The following is a 15,993-nucleotide window of genomic DNA, read 5'->3' as shown; positions in this document are numbered from 1 at the left end:
ACAGCCCCTTTTATCTCCACAGATGGCTCAGGTTGACATAGCATTCTTCCTCCCATATAACTCTTGTTTTTAAATGAGTGTGACCTATTTCTGTGGTCTAGGGAGACTGTGTGCTTGAGTGACCACCACTTATTCATATGCCACGTTCAGCATCTCATCTTTAAATGATGATTTTTGCTGAAATATTTATCTGAGAGAACATCCCTCATGGCTGTGTCTGGCCACTAACTGCAGTAATGCCAGTGGAATAGATTTCTTTATGAATATGAATTAGGGCAATTTCACCAGTTTACCCGTTTCAGGGCTCCTGAACGCACAGACGATTTGCAGTACAGCGAGCGCCTGATCCGATGAGTTTGGCACTTGCAAAACATTTTGCTGGAGTAGACAGCATTAGAGGGATTTTTGATTCTCTCCACTCACTGCTCAGAACTTTGACCATGATTCTAGCAGCCTATATGGTCAAAACACAAGTATTGAAATGTCTAATAGAAAAGCACTCATACTTAGGGAAATGTGTTATTTTTTTAATGTAAAATCCTTTCTTTTTTTTATCTTAATGGGATAGTTTACCCAAAGATGAAAATTGTGTCATCAGTTACCTCACGTTGTTCCAAACTGGCAGGACTTTCTTTCTTTCATGAAAACGAGGAGAAATTTTGTTTATGCTGCTCTTTTTTTCATACAATGAAAGTGAATGGTGACTGAGGCTGTCAGTCCCTAACATTCTGCATATCTTCTTTTGTGCTCCACAGAGCAAAGAATGTCATAAGGGTTTGGAACAATATGGGGGTGAGTAAATGACGAAAGAATTTAAATCTTTGGGCTAACTATCCCTTTAATGTGCAGAGATAACTTTATGCAAGCAATTCCTAGGTTGATTTCTTTGAAAAGTGTAACACTGTGGCACCAAACATTGCTCTGTATGATTGAACATCTCAACCAGCCCGACATAACACCATTGGGGCGGCACAAATTTGGAGCGGGACTATTTATTTTTCCTACTAAGTAAAGACAGGGGGAGTGTACAGGAAACATGGACATTATTCTTGCTATTCCATTTGCACACATTTCAGACTATATAATTAGTTTAATTTAATGATTACATTTGAGTGAAATTATTTGTGGTCAGCTAAGCAAACTATGCATTTTCAATCACAGTGAATTTCAGGACACTAATTGCAGAGTAATTCTGCCTTGAGCAGTCTGTTGTGAATTGTCTTGCACAGTACTAATAGAGCAGGTCTGTGATCTTACTAACACTCCATTTCCTGTGTCACTAATTCCTGGGAATTAACCTGCAAGCTTCCTTTACCAATAGGCTACATTGAAGGCACAATTTGGCTCTTTTCTTTGTCTTAAATGTAAGCAAATGTTAATTAGAGGTTAGTAATAATGCTGGGCATTACACTACACTGTAAAAATGTCAGGGAACCTTTTAAATGTGCTTCATGTGGTAACATCTAAATTAACTGGTTTTATTCAAAATTAAGTTAATTAAAAATTTTATTTAATCTGACTAAATCAACCTGACAAATTTGGTTTCATCAACAAAACTAATTTTTATAGGATCGATCAAGTAGATGCTTGAGGTAACAATTGCATGTTACCACTTTTGCCAGTGTAGTGATATAACAATATAGTATATTGGCCAGGTTGATTAATTGGCTGATATTTATAAGTTACAGTAATTAGTAATGTGAATACTCGTTTGATGAATTAATACATTAAGAAATCTGATTACAATTAAATAGAAGTAATTAGTCATTTGTGGTGGATTACTTTGAATAATTTACCCAGCACTGTTCATCAGTACTATTTTCCCATTTTTTTTTCACAATGATCATTTTTATTATTAAATTACATTTTATAGTTGTAAGGAAATTCATACTTAGGCACACTTTCTTTGTCTGAACACCTTATTTCAACTAATTAAACATATGCCTTTAGATCAAGGTTAAGGTCATGCAAAATGTATATTCTGTTAAATTTGGCATTATCTGCATTTTAATGGTAATTGGTTCCATAGGTGCTCACTAGGTATCGTAATATACGTACACTCTTTCGGTTCCATAGCTGCGGAAGTCCACCGCAGCAGACACAGCCACTATAACAGCAGGCACTCCGTATCCAGTGAGATAGAAGTACTTGGTGCGTGAGTACTCGCTCTCGAACACTTCCACCAGCATGATGTACAGCTGTACGCCTTCCAGAAACATCCATGTAAACGCAGCCAGAAAGAAGAAATGCAGCAGGGCCGCAAACACAGCGCACACAATCTGTAACAAAAACACACACACAGAGCACAAAGCTGAAGATTATCTACACAATATCTGTGTTTTGCTGCTTTGAGTATTAACTGTCTGTTCTATTATCACTTAAAAAATTTCCCGACGGATTTCCAGCATTTTATCTTTGTCATTTTCCATTTGTCTTTTGCTTATATTCTCCCTCTCTCTCTCTCTCTCTCTCGCTCTCATTCTCTCTTTCTCTCTTTCTCTGCTCCTCTCTGAGGACACAATGAGGTTTTTGTTATTAACGAGAGGTCAAAGACCTGCTCCATTTCTGTAATTAACAAGAGTCAAGTGCCCAACATAACGACTTAAGGAATTGTGTGTGTGTTCTGGAATAAATGTAAATACTTCAGGTGTGAAAATAAGGGACTTTCTGTGTGGTACTGGTTGTGTGTGTTTGTGTGTCGTACAGGCTGATCAGCACGATTGATGCCAGTGAGGAACAGTGTTTCGGCGATGAAGAGCGAGATGCAGAGATTCTTGTGGATGGTGTTTCTGTCGCTTTGGAGACCGCGGAAAAAACAGAAGGTGAAGATGCAGATGAGCAGACAGACCAGAGACAGCAGGATCCCCACCCACGTTATGACGTCCAACAACAGCTCATGCACCTGGTCCGATTTCTGATAAGAGAGAGAGAGAGAGAGAGAGAGAGAGAGAGAGAGAGAGACTGTCAAGAAGGATGATTTACAGTGGCTACTGCTGTGCTATAGACAGGTTTAAAAAATTCAGAATTAAAGAATTGGCTCCCTTACAGTCCATAAGTTGTAATTTAATTGAATTGGCCATGCTCCACGGGAAGTTACATTTGAATTTGAGGCAGATTTAATGAATCGCAATTCAAAAAATTAAAAAGACACAAAAACGTTTGAGACAAAATATAAATAACGACATAATGATATTGTTCATTTTGACCAATTATGCGTAATGATTCCCTGATACACTTCTTGTCTTCAACTGATAAGTAACATTTAAACTCACTTTAATATTGTTAAAACAATTAACACAGCCAATTAATCAAATATATATATATATATATATATACAGTATACACAGTATTATATATATATATATATATACACACACATACACACTCTGGTGGCCAAAAGTTTGGAATAATGGCAAGGCAAGTTTATTTATATAGCACATTTCATTCACAATGGCAATTCAAGTGTTTTATAAATTTAAAAAGAATTAAAAAATAAAAACCAATTAAGAGCATGAAATAAGAATAAAAAGTAATACATTGAGAAAAAGTTATATAAAAATAAAATAGAATTAAAAAATCAGGAGAACAGGCATGACTTCAGCGAACTGAAAAAAGCAGAGAACATGAAATGATCCAAATCATTAAGGGAGGGGATCATGCTCTGCTTCAGTATGTCACAGTACATGTTGGCATTCATGTTTCCCTCAATGAACTGTAGCTCCCCAGTGCCGGCAGCACTCATGCAGACCCAGACCATGACACTCCCACCACCATGCTTGACTGTAGGCAAGACACACTTGTCTTTGTACTCCACACCTGGTTGCCGCCACACGCTCGACACCATCTGAACCAAATAAGTTTATCTTGGTCTCATCAGAACACAGGACATGGTTCCAGTAATCCATGTCCTTAGTCTGCTTGTCTTCAGCAAACTGTTTGTGGGCTTTCTTGTGCATCATCTTTAGAAGAGGCTTCCTTCTGGGATGACAGCCATGCAGACCATATTGATGCAGTGTGCGGCATATGGTCTGAGCACTGACAGGCTGACCCCCCACCCCTTCAACCTCTGCAGCAATGCCGTCTATTTCCCAAAGACAACCTCTGGATATGATGCTGACCACGTGCACTCAAATTCTTTGGTCGACCATGGCGAGACCTGTTCTGAGTAGAACCTGTCCTGTTAAACCACTGTATGGTCTTGGCCACCGTGCTGCAGCTCAGTGTCAGGGTCTTGACAATGTTCATGTAGCCTAGGCCATCTTTATGTAGAGCTACAATTCTTTTTTTTCAGATCCTCAGAGAGTTCTTTGCCATGAGGTGCCATGTTGAACTTCCAGTGACCAGTATGAGGGAGTGTGAGAGCTATGACACCAGATTTAACAAACCTGCTTCCCATTCACACCGGAGACCACTAACGAGTCACAAGACACCGGGGAGGGAAAATGGCTAATTGGGCTAATTGGGCCCAATTTGGACATTTTCACTTAGGGGTGTACTCACTTTTGTTGCCAGAAGTTTAGACTAATGGCTGTGTGTTGAGTTATTTTGAGGGGACAGCAAATTTACACTGTTATACAAGCTGTACACTCACTACTTTTGTACATTGTAGCAAAGTGTCATTTCTTCAGTGCTGTCACATGAAAAGATATAATCAAATATTACCAAAATTTGATAATACAGTTAATATACATTCTATAATAAAACATTCTATAGTTGGCATTTCCAACTATTTTTATTAATATACTTGAATATATTTGGAAATACTCCATATGTTGTATGATATTATGTCTATCGGTAATTCACACTGAAATGTATTATAATAAACTTCACTTTATGCTGGTATAATGTATTCATTTTTAGGAATCTGTTGCATTTTCAATCTTCTTACTAAATTAATTACTGAATTCTAAATCCTGTTTGATAGCTCAATTCAAATTCATCTGAAATTAAAAAATTGAATTTGAATTTTAAAGGTGTTCTCAATTCAGTTATGAAAATATATAGATATAGAAGTAGGTTTTATTTTAGGCTCACATCTGCCACATTCAGTCAGGAAATGCCTCACTGTTAGAGCCCAGACAGGAAGCTGCACTTGACAGTATTGGAACGGCCCATTTATTTCATTTTAAATGTGAAAACATTAAAGCACTGTGGCTATGACAACACTCAATGTTGAGTGTATGTGTGCAGTCAAGCTTGCTTGCACACATACACACGCACAAACACTAAATGGTTTATTAATCATTAATACGTATACGCAACATCCATTAATACAGCCTCAAGGGGGTGGGTCCAAATGAGGTGTGCTCGTGCGCATGTGCGCACGCGTGTGTTTGCGAGAGTAAAAGTTTAAGGTCAATATATCCCTCTGCACAGAACATTTACATTTATGTATATTCTGACCTTTTGCCTTTACGGTTTGTGCATAAATAATTAGGGAGGTCTTCTGTTCACATTCACACACACTAGCATGTACAGTATGTTTGTCCACTCTGGTTTACTATTTATCTTGAGTCTATTTTTGAGTGCTTGTGTGTGTGTGTGTGTGTGTGTGTGTGTGTGTGTGTGTGTGTGTGTGTGTGTGTGTGTGTGTGTGAGTGTGTGTGTGATGAGAGAGTATGATATATAAGTATGTCCTTTCTGAGATAACACACATTACATATGCTTAATGCTCAAGGCAAAAGCTGAGTGGCTACAGGAGATCTGTGAGGACTCTCTCAGCAGTGGATGATGTAAACTATTGCAGTGCTAGTGGAATGTGGTTCAAACAGTTTAACTGAGTCCGGCTGTAGCTCGTAAAGTATCTGTAAAGTATTTAATTCTCATCAGAATGAGTTATATTTCCTCAGTGGAGCACAGCAACAAATTACTGACCACCACTTTACCAGGCATTATTAACCAGCTTCAGAAATAGCCACAGAAATTTTGCACGGATGAGTTACGTCATCCTGTACTCACCCTTGTGTTGTTCCAAACCTATGAATTTCTTTCATTTAAATAACTTAAATTTCAGATTGTTTCTCACCAAAATCTATTGTATGGCTTCGGAAGACTTGGACTATGATCCACAAGTCACATGGACAACTTGTATGACACTTATGAGGTGACTTGTATGAGGTGAGTAAATAATGACAGAATTGTTTTAATTTTAGGTGAAATATAAAGCTGGTTTTATCTTGATTTTTAGGAAGGGTGAAGGCATGGCTCATTTTAAAATCCATCTTTTCAGAAGATAATGCTTGTCATTGTGAATATGTGAGATTTACCTTAACTTCCACATGGGCCATAAGCACTGCAAAGTTGGTGAGGTGTGTGCAGGAACAGGAGGTGTGTGTGCGGTTGGTGCCCAGTAGTCTGCAGTCCTGAGTGGACCAGTATCCAGTCATGGTGCGTTTGGAGTAACTCCAAAAAGAACAGTTCGGATTGAAGTTCTCTTCTGATTGCTGAAAGGAAAATATAGGCACAACATCATACACACTATTTTTTCAATTGGATAATGCCCATTGGTGATGTTCAAATGGTGGAAATGGATGGAAGAATTACAAAGTTAATGGCTCCAGCACTCAGAAATCAAAATGAACTTGAATTGACATAAATATTATCTATGAGTTAACCAAATTTTAGAGAGCACTCAGATTGGTTAAATTAAAGGTGCAACTCCGTGTCTGCAACCATCATTGGGCCAGCGGTTTTTACAAAGAATTTGACTAATGACACTTAGAAAAGAAGGTGACTGTTAAAAATATGAAGAATAGTGGAACAACAGTTAGTCGTAATAAATAAAAAGATCCACAAAATATTCTTGATACTGTATTTTAGCTATTTCTGAAGCAATGTTAGAAATGTTTAAAGATAAATAAACTTCACAAGACTTTTAAAGGGATAGTTCACCCAAAAAAGAAAATTCTCTCATCATTTACTTACTCTCATGCCATCCCAGATGTGTATGACTTTCTTTCTTCTGCTAATCACAAACGAAGATTTTCAGAAGAATATCTCCGCTCTGTAGGTCCATACAATGCAAGTTAACAGTGGCCAGAATTTGAAGGTCCAAAAAGCATAAAAAGGCAGCAAAAAAGTAATCCACATGGCTCCAGTGGTTAGATCCATACCTTCAGAAGTGATATGATAGGTGTTATATCGTTTTTACTATAAATTCTCTTCCCCGCCCAGTAAGTGGAAATATGCACAAAGAATGCGAATCTCCAAAAACAAAAGAAGAATGTGAAAGTGAAAGTGGAGATTTATAGTAAAAAAGGACTTGTATATGAATCTGTTTCTCACTCACACCTATCATATCACTTCTGAAGATATAGAATTAAACATTGGAGTCATATGGATTACTTTTATGCTGCCTTTATATGCTTTTTTGGTCTACATAGTTCTGCCCAACATTCAGCTGAGATATTTTTCTCTTTCTTTGTGTTCAGCAGAAGAAAGAAAATCATACACATCTGGCATGGCATGATGATGAGTAAATGATGAGGGAATTTACATTTTGGGTGAACTATCCCTTTAAATTAGTAAGTTTTAATAAATACTATGCTAATATAAACACCATACACCATTATTATAGTATTGATAGGGTTGCTTTTTGATAGTATAATTTGAATGGTGTTCCATATGCATTTTATCTGTAAATCATGTAAGCATTAATTTAAACTGGTACACTCATTTAAAAAACTCAAATGCTGAGAAGAAAACGTGCCTCCTCATTTCAAGTACACCAAATGCCACTACATCAGATTTGGTAAAATGAAACAGGCACGAAAAGGAGGAGATGTTTGTGTTTGTATTACCTGTATGTGTTTGACAGTGAAGACCACAGGTTCAGATAGGTAGACTTTGTTACTGTCTTTATTAATGGCTGCAGTAATAACAGGTGAGTTGACTATCAGGGAATGGTTTGGATAGGCCGCTTCACTGCTCAGCCTCACGCTAGCATTCTCTGTGGACAAGTACTGGCCCAGATTCTTATAGAGAACCAGTGCCATGCGGATCTCACCTGAGGAACACAACAGAAAAGTGCAGTCAGCCTTTCAAGTGCCAGAAGACCTCGAGGACAAAGACAGATGGAAATTGAGAGTTTACCATTGCGTCCTTGTTGTTTTAGTGTGTTGGCTGAGAGATGGATTGAGTTGCCTGTTAGTCCAGATTGAGGGAAACTTAGATCAGCCAGACTGCCATCTGTACTCAGACGTGCCACCTCCAGTTCTGCAAAATGTACAGATATAATAATAATCAGACACTGCCTCCTATCACAATGGAGGAGAATTACACCAGTCACAGCATCATAAAGTAGACATACTGTATGTTTTTTTAGAAGTGCAGTTAACAATCTGATGATTTGCATAACAAAAAAGGTTGAATAAAAGGAAGATGCTCTATTACATGTTTAACATGCCCTTTTAAAGGTGCACTCAGTAATTCTTTATACATGTCGTCTTGGAAACTGACACTGAGAGGCCTGGAGTTTTCAGTTACCGGTGCATTTGTAGAAATCCTCTATTCAAAGTTAGCCATGATTCATTTAAGAAATTATAACTTATTTTGAAACATATGCATAAAATCATGACCACTCACATGAGATAATGACAGTCATATCAGTAACCTTATCAAAGCTGTTTAAATCTACATAGAGAGGGTCCCCTCATGGGGGCTGCCATTTTAGGATCACATGAATAGCCAAACACTAGTCGCTTAGTAACCACTCTGTTATTGGGCATTTTCATAGATGGATTAAAAGTGCTGTTAGCGATTTTAGCCATTCTAACTTCCACGAGACTGAGCCGTTGAATAAACCACACCACCTCTTTCCAAAACCCGCATACCAAAGATAGCGTTAAAAGGTTAGCTGACCCAAAAAATGAAAATTCTCTCAACATTTACTCACTATTATGCCATCCCACTTGTGTATGACTTTCTTTTTTCTACTGAACACAAATATCTCAGCTCTGTAGGTCCATACAATGCAAGTGAATAGTGGGCACACACTTTGAAGAATCAAAAATCACATAAAGGCAGCATAAAAGTAATCCATATGACTCCGGTGGTTTACTATATGTCTTCTGAAGTGATGCAATAGCCTTTATTGAGAAACAGATCAATATTTCAATCCTTTTTTAACATACATCTTCACTTCCACTTTCACCTTTAGAATGTGAAAGAATGTGAAAGATAAAGTGGAGCTTTACAGTAAAAAAGCACTTCTGTTTCTCACCCACACCTATCATATCGCTACTGAATACATAGAGTAAATGATGAGAGAATTTCATTTTTGGGAGAACTATCCCTTTAAGACTGACACTGAGCAGAAGACCCATGACCCAAGGTTGTCAAACACAACAGTAGAAAAATAGCACCCTCAACTGTTATGAATATTATGAATCTAAATATGACATTAAGCCTCAACGATCCGCTTCAACTACAAAACTTTGAGAATGCTCAATATGATTGACAGGCAGAAAGAGCTGTCACATGGACAGGTGAAATATCTCAGACACTTATTTCAGTGATATCTTTCAGGGAGTAGGACCATTTTCTGCATACCATACCATAATAATTTTTTTCTTGCCTTCAGCACCTTTTATAATCAGGAAAAAAATTAGTGAGTGCAATTTTAACAAAAGCAGAAAATCCCTAAAGGGAAATTTCACCCTAAAATGTAAGTTCTGTAATAATTTACTCACATTAATGTGTTCCAAAACATATGTATATTCTTGTTAGGCAGAATATTAGCTTTAGTCACCATTTACTTTTATTGTAAATATAAAAAAAAAAAAAAGATGTAATGAAAGAGAATGGTGACTGAGGCTAGCATTCTACCAAACATCTTTTGCATTCCACCGAATAAAAAAAAGTAATACAATTTTGGAGCAACATGAGGGTGAAAATAATGACACCCTTGAGATGTGAAGATTTATGATTTCATTAAATATTCGCAGAAAAACGAAAAAGAAACCTGTTTGTGTCCACAAATCAGTGTTTGTGTAGAAATGTGGAACTCATAGACATATCCAACAGGGCCTATAAATCCTTCATCATACAGTATGTGCTTAAGCCACAGCATTGTCAGCAAAGTTTATTTATTGAGTTAGGATGAACGACACCTTTAGCTGGCCAAATAGCTTTATAAATTCACTTTGAGACACAAAAGTATGTGTGTGTATGCGTGAATGTGGTTTATCACACCAGCGTGTGAAGTCTACAGTTCCCTGGAGGGAGCGATGAGTTATACAACAGCAGTGTTATGAAGTTATATATCTTTAAATCACATCTGAATATTTGTGTGCACGCATGTGTGAGTGTGTGTGAGCTTTATTAAAATAATTTTCCTCATATCAGTGGGTGGTCTCTAGGCCAAGCTACTGGCGGTTTATGTAATTTTCCGCACAGGTTTGTAATATAAAGTACAGAAAAATACAGCTTTGTATCTGTGTGTGTGTGTGAGTGCAAGTGTGCACTTTATAAAATACAGTTTGCAGCTAAATCTCAAACTAGATAAAAATCTTATTTAAGACAAATTATGAACACCCTTCTGATCCTATTTAAAAGATGATAATTTTCTGTGATCATTAAACAGTCATTTATTTACAAACTACTTCCCACCGTACCTCTGTAATAATCAAAATGATGTTCTTGAGATGAGTTCTAATTATACAAGTCAGATGGAGCAAGTTTCTTCACTAGTTCTTGGATGAGATCTAACATATTGTACATCCTGATCTTGAAACGTCTGAATCCCTGAACTTCTGACAGATTTGGAGTGGATATAACTCCTCAGACGTGCCTTAAAGTTGAACGCAACATGGATTAACTGCTAGACAGTGTCAACTGTCCAACATGTTTGTGATGCTGACGAAGGTTGTTGCTGACTTGGAGGATCTCACTGTAATACGTCAATCGATTACAGCGATGGAAACAAAATTCACTGAGTTGGTTACAAGAGTGGCAGATGTTGAGAAAAAGATTGATTATCTGGAGTCATGGGAAAGGAAATTATCCGCTAATCCGCCTGCAACCAAAATAGACATGAGAAACATTTTGGAAAAACTGGAAAATCTTGTGGTACATTTGAATGATTATGTCATCTGCTGCACTCATAAACAGCCGGCTCACTGAATTCTGGTTTGTCTGTCTGAGGAATCTGAACGGTTTTATATTGGTTGGAATTTGTTTTGTGGAGGATCACACCTTCGAGACAGTTCTGTGAATGAATCTACAAATTCTTTGTATTTATTCTGCCTATTGGCAGGGGTTTGTTTTACAAAGTATTTTCTGTTATGTAATTTTGCCTTACAAAATTTGTGAAGAAGCACCAGACTTGAGCAATCCGATGGCAAAGTTGTTGCAGGGCCTCTTGTATATGTAAATTGACCTTTCGAGTTTAGAGGGATGGATGCCGGTTGGCGCTGTCGTGCGTGGGTTTAATGCACATGTTTTCTTATTTCTGTTCGGGGTTTGATTGTTGCACTAATGTTGGAATGCGGTCTGTATAATCTTATTTTTGACACACAATAATTTTTTTCTATTATATCAAAATGTCATATGTTAATATGAGTGGGTTATCTTTCTCTGCATGGAATGTGAATGGGTTGGGGCACCCCATAAAAAGAAGGAAGATTATTTATTTTGTGAGCATAAGAAATGCATCTTTCCCCGCAGGAAGCTGAAAAATTTGGAAAGATATGGAGTGGACATGTTTTCTTTAGTGCTGGCTCAAGTAAGGGCAGGGGAGTCATTACACTGATAAGTAAACATCTACAATTCAAATTTCTCAAACAGCTTAAAGATAAATTAGGGAGAATCATTATTGTTTTAGCATAAATTCAGGGGCAAAGCTTGGTTTTGGCTAATATTTACGGACCTATCATTGATGATCACAGATTTTTTTATTGATCTCGAATGGATGTTGCAAACCAGTGGCACCCCTTATGATATAATATTGGGAAGTAATATTATATACTAAGTCTTTGATCATAGTGAAGCAAAAGTGTGTAAGCCCCCTAGCAACATTGACACTTCATAGGATGTGCAAAAAGCTTGGTCTTGCAGATATTTGGAGACCTTTGAACCCATCTGGTAGGGACTATATATTTTTTCCATCGGTCCATAATATTTATTCTAAAATAGATTTGTTTTATTATATCGAAGTCCCTAATTTCATCTGTTGTTGATGGTTCAATTGGAAACATCTTAGTCTCAGATTACGCCCTGTTGAGTTTAGAAGTGTTGCCACCTACGGAGAAAAAGAAATCATCTAGTTGGTGCTTTAATGTATCCCTTTTGCAAAATCTCCGGAGGGCCGGATCATACAGTATGCCTTACTCACCAAAAAATCCAAAGCACGAGAACTCATGGAGTTGGAAGGGAATATTAAAAGTGCAGAGGCAAGCTGAAGCACCGAATGTCATCTGATGGCCTCAGAGAATTGACACAATTGAAATACAGGTTTAATACTATTTTGTTGCAGAAAGTGGAGTTTTGGTAATTCAGGGCAAGAAAGTCATACTTTGAGTTGGAAGACAAAGCAGGGAAGCTTTTGGCTAGATATTTAAAGCAGAGAGAGTCTTTTTCTACCATTCTCTTAGAAAAATCTGCTGTTGGTGAAGTATTTACATCGGCCATTGATATTATGATTCTTTTAAAGAGTTCTATATTGATCTTTATAGTTCCACGTCTTCATTTGCTGATAAAGATATTAGAAAGTTTGTGGAACATTTAGAACTCCTTAAACTGACGACTGAGCAAAAAAAATACTTGATTCCGAGATAACCTTGGAGGAGCTTGATGAGGTCATTAAGTCCTTACCTACGGGCAAGGTACTGGGGCCAGATGGTTTTGCCGCTGAATTTTAGAGATCTTATGGTACAGAATTGGCTCCACTTTTGTTAGAAGTTTATATGGAATCATTAAAAAAATCGCCAACCATGATACAAGCCCGGATCAGTCTGATTCTTAAAAAGGACAAAGATCCATGCGAGTGTAAAAGTTACCATCCAATTTTCCTGATCCAGCTAGATGTAAACATTTTGGCTAACCGATTAAGTAAAGTTATGACATCTCTTATAGTTATAGATCAGGTCAGGTTTATTCAGGGCTGCAGCTCTGCTGACAACATTATGCATTTCATTAATATCATGTGGTCAGTGGCAAATGATCAGTTTCCGGTCACTGCCATCTCACTTGACTTGAAAAGGCATTTTATATGGTAGAATGGGATTATCTTTTTAAGATTTTGGAAATTTATGGTTTCGGGAGTACATTTATTGTTTGGATTATGTTACTTTATAGACACCCTGTAGCTGCGGCACAAACACATTGATTAATTTGAGATTATTTTACTCTGAATAAGGGCACTCGGCAGGGTTGCCCTCTTTCCCCATTATTGTTCTGTCTTGCCCTGGAACCATTAGCAGCCACGATAAGAAAGGAGGATGATTTTCCAGGGATGATGGCAGGAGGTGTGGCGCATAAACTTCTGCTTTACTACTAGATCTATGCCTTGCCTCCACAGAATTTTTAATTCCTTTTAAAAGTTCTCAGGATACAAAGTCAATTGGTCTAAATCCGAAGCTTTAGCTCTGACAGCTTACTGTCCAGTAACAGCTTTCCAGCCGGGCAACTTCCAGTGGCTCAAACAGGGTATTAAGTATTTGGGGATTATATTCCCAGTAAATTTGTCTGATTTAGTTAGTTAATTTTTACCCTTTAATAAAAAGGTTTTTGAGAGATGTGGGCAGGTGGGCTTCATTACATTTATCGATGATTGGGAAGGTTAATGTTATTAAAATTAATTGTATTCCAAAATTTAACTACCTGCTACAATCTCTCCTTGTAGATGTCCCCCTCTCTTATTTCAAGCAATTCGATAGCATAGCAAAGCCCTTCATTTGGAATGGTAAGCGTTACATAGGTTGATTGACAAAGGTGGGCTAGGCCTACCCAAGATTTAGTTTTATTACTATGCATTCAGTCTCATACATTTGGCTCATTGGTCACTTCCACCTGAGAGAGCCCCTCCCAGGTTTGTTATTGAACAGTAAGTTATTGCCCCTATTTTACCTTTGCAAAGCCTCTCTATCAAACTAATCGGAGAAGTTGTTACACCCAATTATTTCGCATTTACACTCTGTATTTAACTGACATTTATTTAAATGTTGACTCGAGCATATGGCAGAAAGTCCCCTTTCTGCTGGTCAGAGTGGATTGTGAGGGGGTTTGCTACACTCGGTGACCTATATGAGAGTGGAGTGTTGAGATCATTTGAAAATTTGGTTCAACAATTTGGGATCCCAGATCTCAGTTTTATAGGTATTTACAACTGCGCCACCTGCTTTGTACTGTTTTGGGTGAAGCCTTATTCAATTCAAGAGTTCGCCTTATGCAATTAAAAATTTTGCATAGATTCTATTGGACCCCCTCTAGATTGTATAGGCTTGGTCTTAAAGTCACACCCACCTGCTGGCGATGCCAATCGTGTGTCGAGATCCAGAAATTCTGGTTGAAGGTTCAGAATGTTGTGTGACATGGTAGGCACTCGGGTTTTGTTTTGCCCCAGGGGCAATGGGCAATGGGGCAGTCATCGATGTGGGGGATAGTCATAAAGAGAACTGGGTTCTGACCTGTGTAATAAACCCCCCCCCCCCCCCAAATATTTATACCATGATCAATTGTAACACGTTAAATCCAAATCTCTGCCATTGGGGAAAAGCTTTGCCAAAATAGAAAACTCACATAAGAAAAACTAGGAATAAACTTACACTCCAAAGGGTAATGATCAGAGGAATACAGTTTGTGTGTGAGATAGAGAGAAAGAGAGAGATAGATCCATAAGGAACAGAACAGCCCGGTTGTATAAAGCACTTCAAGCACTGCACAGCAGATATGATGCCTTCAAAGCAGATACACACATACACAAACACACACACACACACACACACACACACACACACACACACACACAGGCTGCAGGGGTGCTCTGTGCTAACATAATTAGCTGAATCTAGTCTTCACAGAAAACTCTTGCCGAAATACAGACATATATACGAGTGTAATCTATAAACATGCTATATTGAAAACATAAAAAGTTGTTTTGATCTTTCTACTGGTATTCTGTTTTAAAGACATTATCTTTGTATTTACAGAGCATCTTTAGTCATCTAAATATGACAATATCTGCATTCTGTCTTAAAAAAAAAAGCCATTTCCAACATATTCCCTATTTTCTTTAGTCTACACATTCATTTAACAAGAACAAGCTCAGATATAAAAAAATATGTAAAAAAGATGATAAAAAAGGAGTGGGAGAGATAGAGGAAGAGAGAGAGAAGGCGAGGAGGAATAAGATTCTCGTTTGAATAAACGGATAATGGTGGGAGATTTTGTCTGCGAGATTAAGATTAGCTTTCGGCTAAGATTTGAGATTCAAGATAAAAATGAAGAACAATGATTAATGAAGAAAAATTTTTTTACTGAAAGGTTTTTAGCTCGCTCTAGGAAGTTCTGAATATTCATTTCTTGATTAAGTCTTGTGTAAAAGACACACTGTAACATACATTATATAAATCTGATGGTTTCAACTCTTAGTTCTCATTGAATGAGCCATGTTTTAAAGTCCTTGCAAAATGCACATAATGCAGACCTGTTACAGCACCATTCTATATAAATGCGGCAAATTGCTATGTTGCTTGGAAACTGAAAACAGCCTACAGTTAGGATAATTAACTATATTACTTGCCAGAAGAATGAAGCGCAGTAGTCTGGTTTCGGAAGTCAAAACTGCAACCTAGTCTCATAGAATGTAACAATAACTTCATTTTAGCTAATTTAGTTTTATGTGCCGCTTAAAATGTTTTTCTGCAATTTCCTGGTGAAATTGACACTAGCGGCGCTACAACAACTGAGCGTTTTATTCACTTTCACAAATCACAGATACTATGGCTGTTTATGACTTTATGACCCTGCTATTTTATGATATCAAAGCATTCTGAG

The 15,993-nt window shown here is 37.5% G+C and overlaps 1 protein-coding gene across 1 annotated transcript in view; it reads right to left on the bottom strand.

The window, feature by feature from the left end:
* Window positions 1-15,993, bottom strand: part of adgrl3.1 (adhesion G protein-coupled receptor L3.1) — a 207,760-nt gene that overhangs the window by 20,780 nt on the left and 170,987 nt on the right. The window contains exons 12-16 of the mRNA XM_052127560.1: window positions 8,092-8,214; window positions 7,800-8,005; window positions 6,267-6,443; window positions 2,705-2,914; window positions 2,059-2,279 (exon numbers count right to left, since the gene is read on the bottom strand). Of these exons, the coding sequence (XP_051983520.1) occupies window positions 2,059-2,279; window positions 2,705-2,914; window positions 6,267-6,443; window positions 7,800-8,005; window positions 8,092-8,214 (937 nt within the window). The remainder of the gene's footprint in view (window positions 1-2,058; window positions 2,280-2,704; window positions 2,915-6,266; window positions 6,444-7,799; window positions 8,006-8,091; window positions 8,215-15,993) is intronic.

The sequence above is a fragment of the Xyrauchen texanus genome, chromosome 5 (genome assembly GCF_025860055.1).
Source record: "Xyrauchen texanus isolate HMW12.3.18 chromosome 5, RBS_HiC_50CHRs, whole genome shotgun sequence".
NCBI lineage: Eukaryota > Metazoa > Chordata > Actinopteri > Cypriniformes > Catostomidae > Xyrauchen > Xyrauchen texanus.
This window is presented reverse-complemented; position numbering and strand designations above follow the sequence as displayed.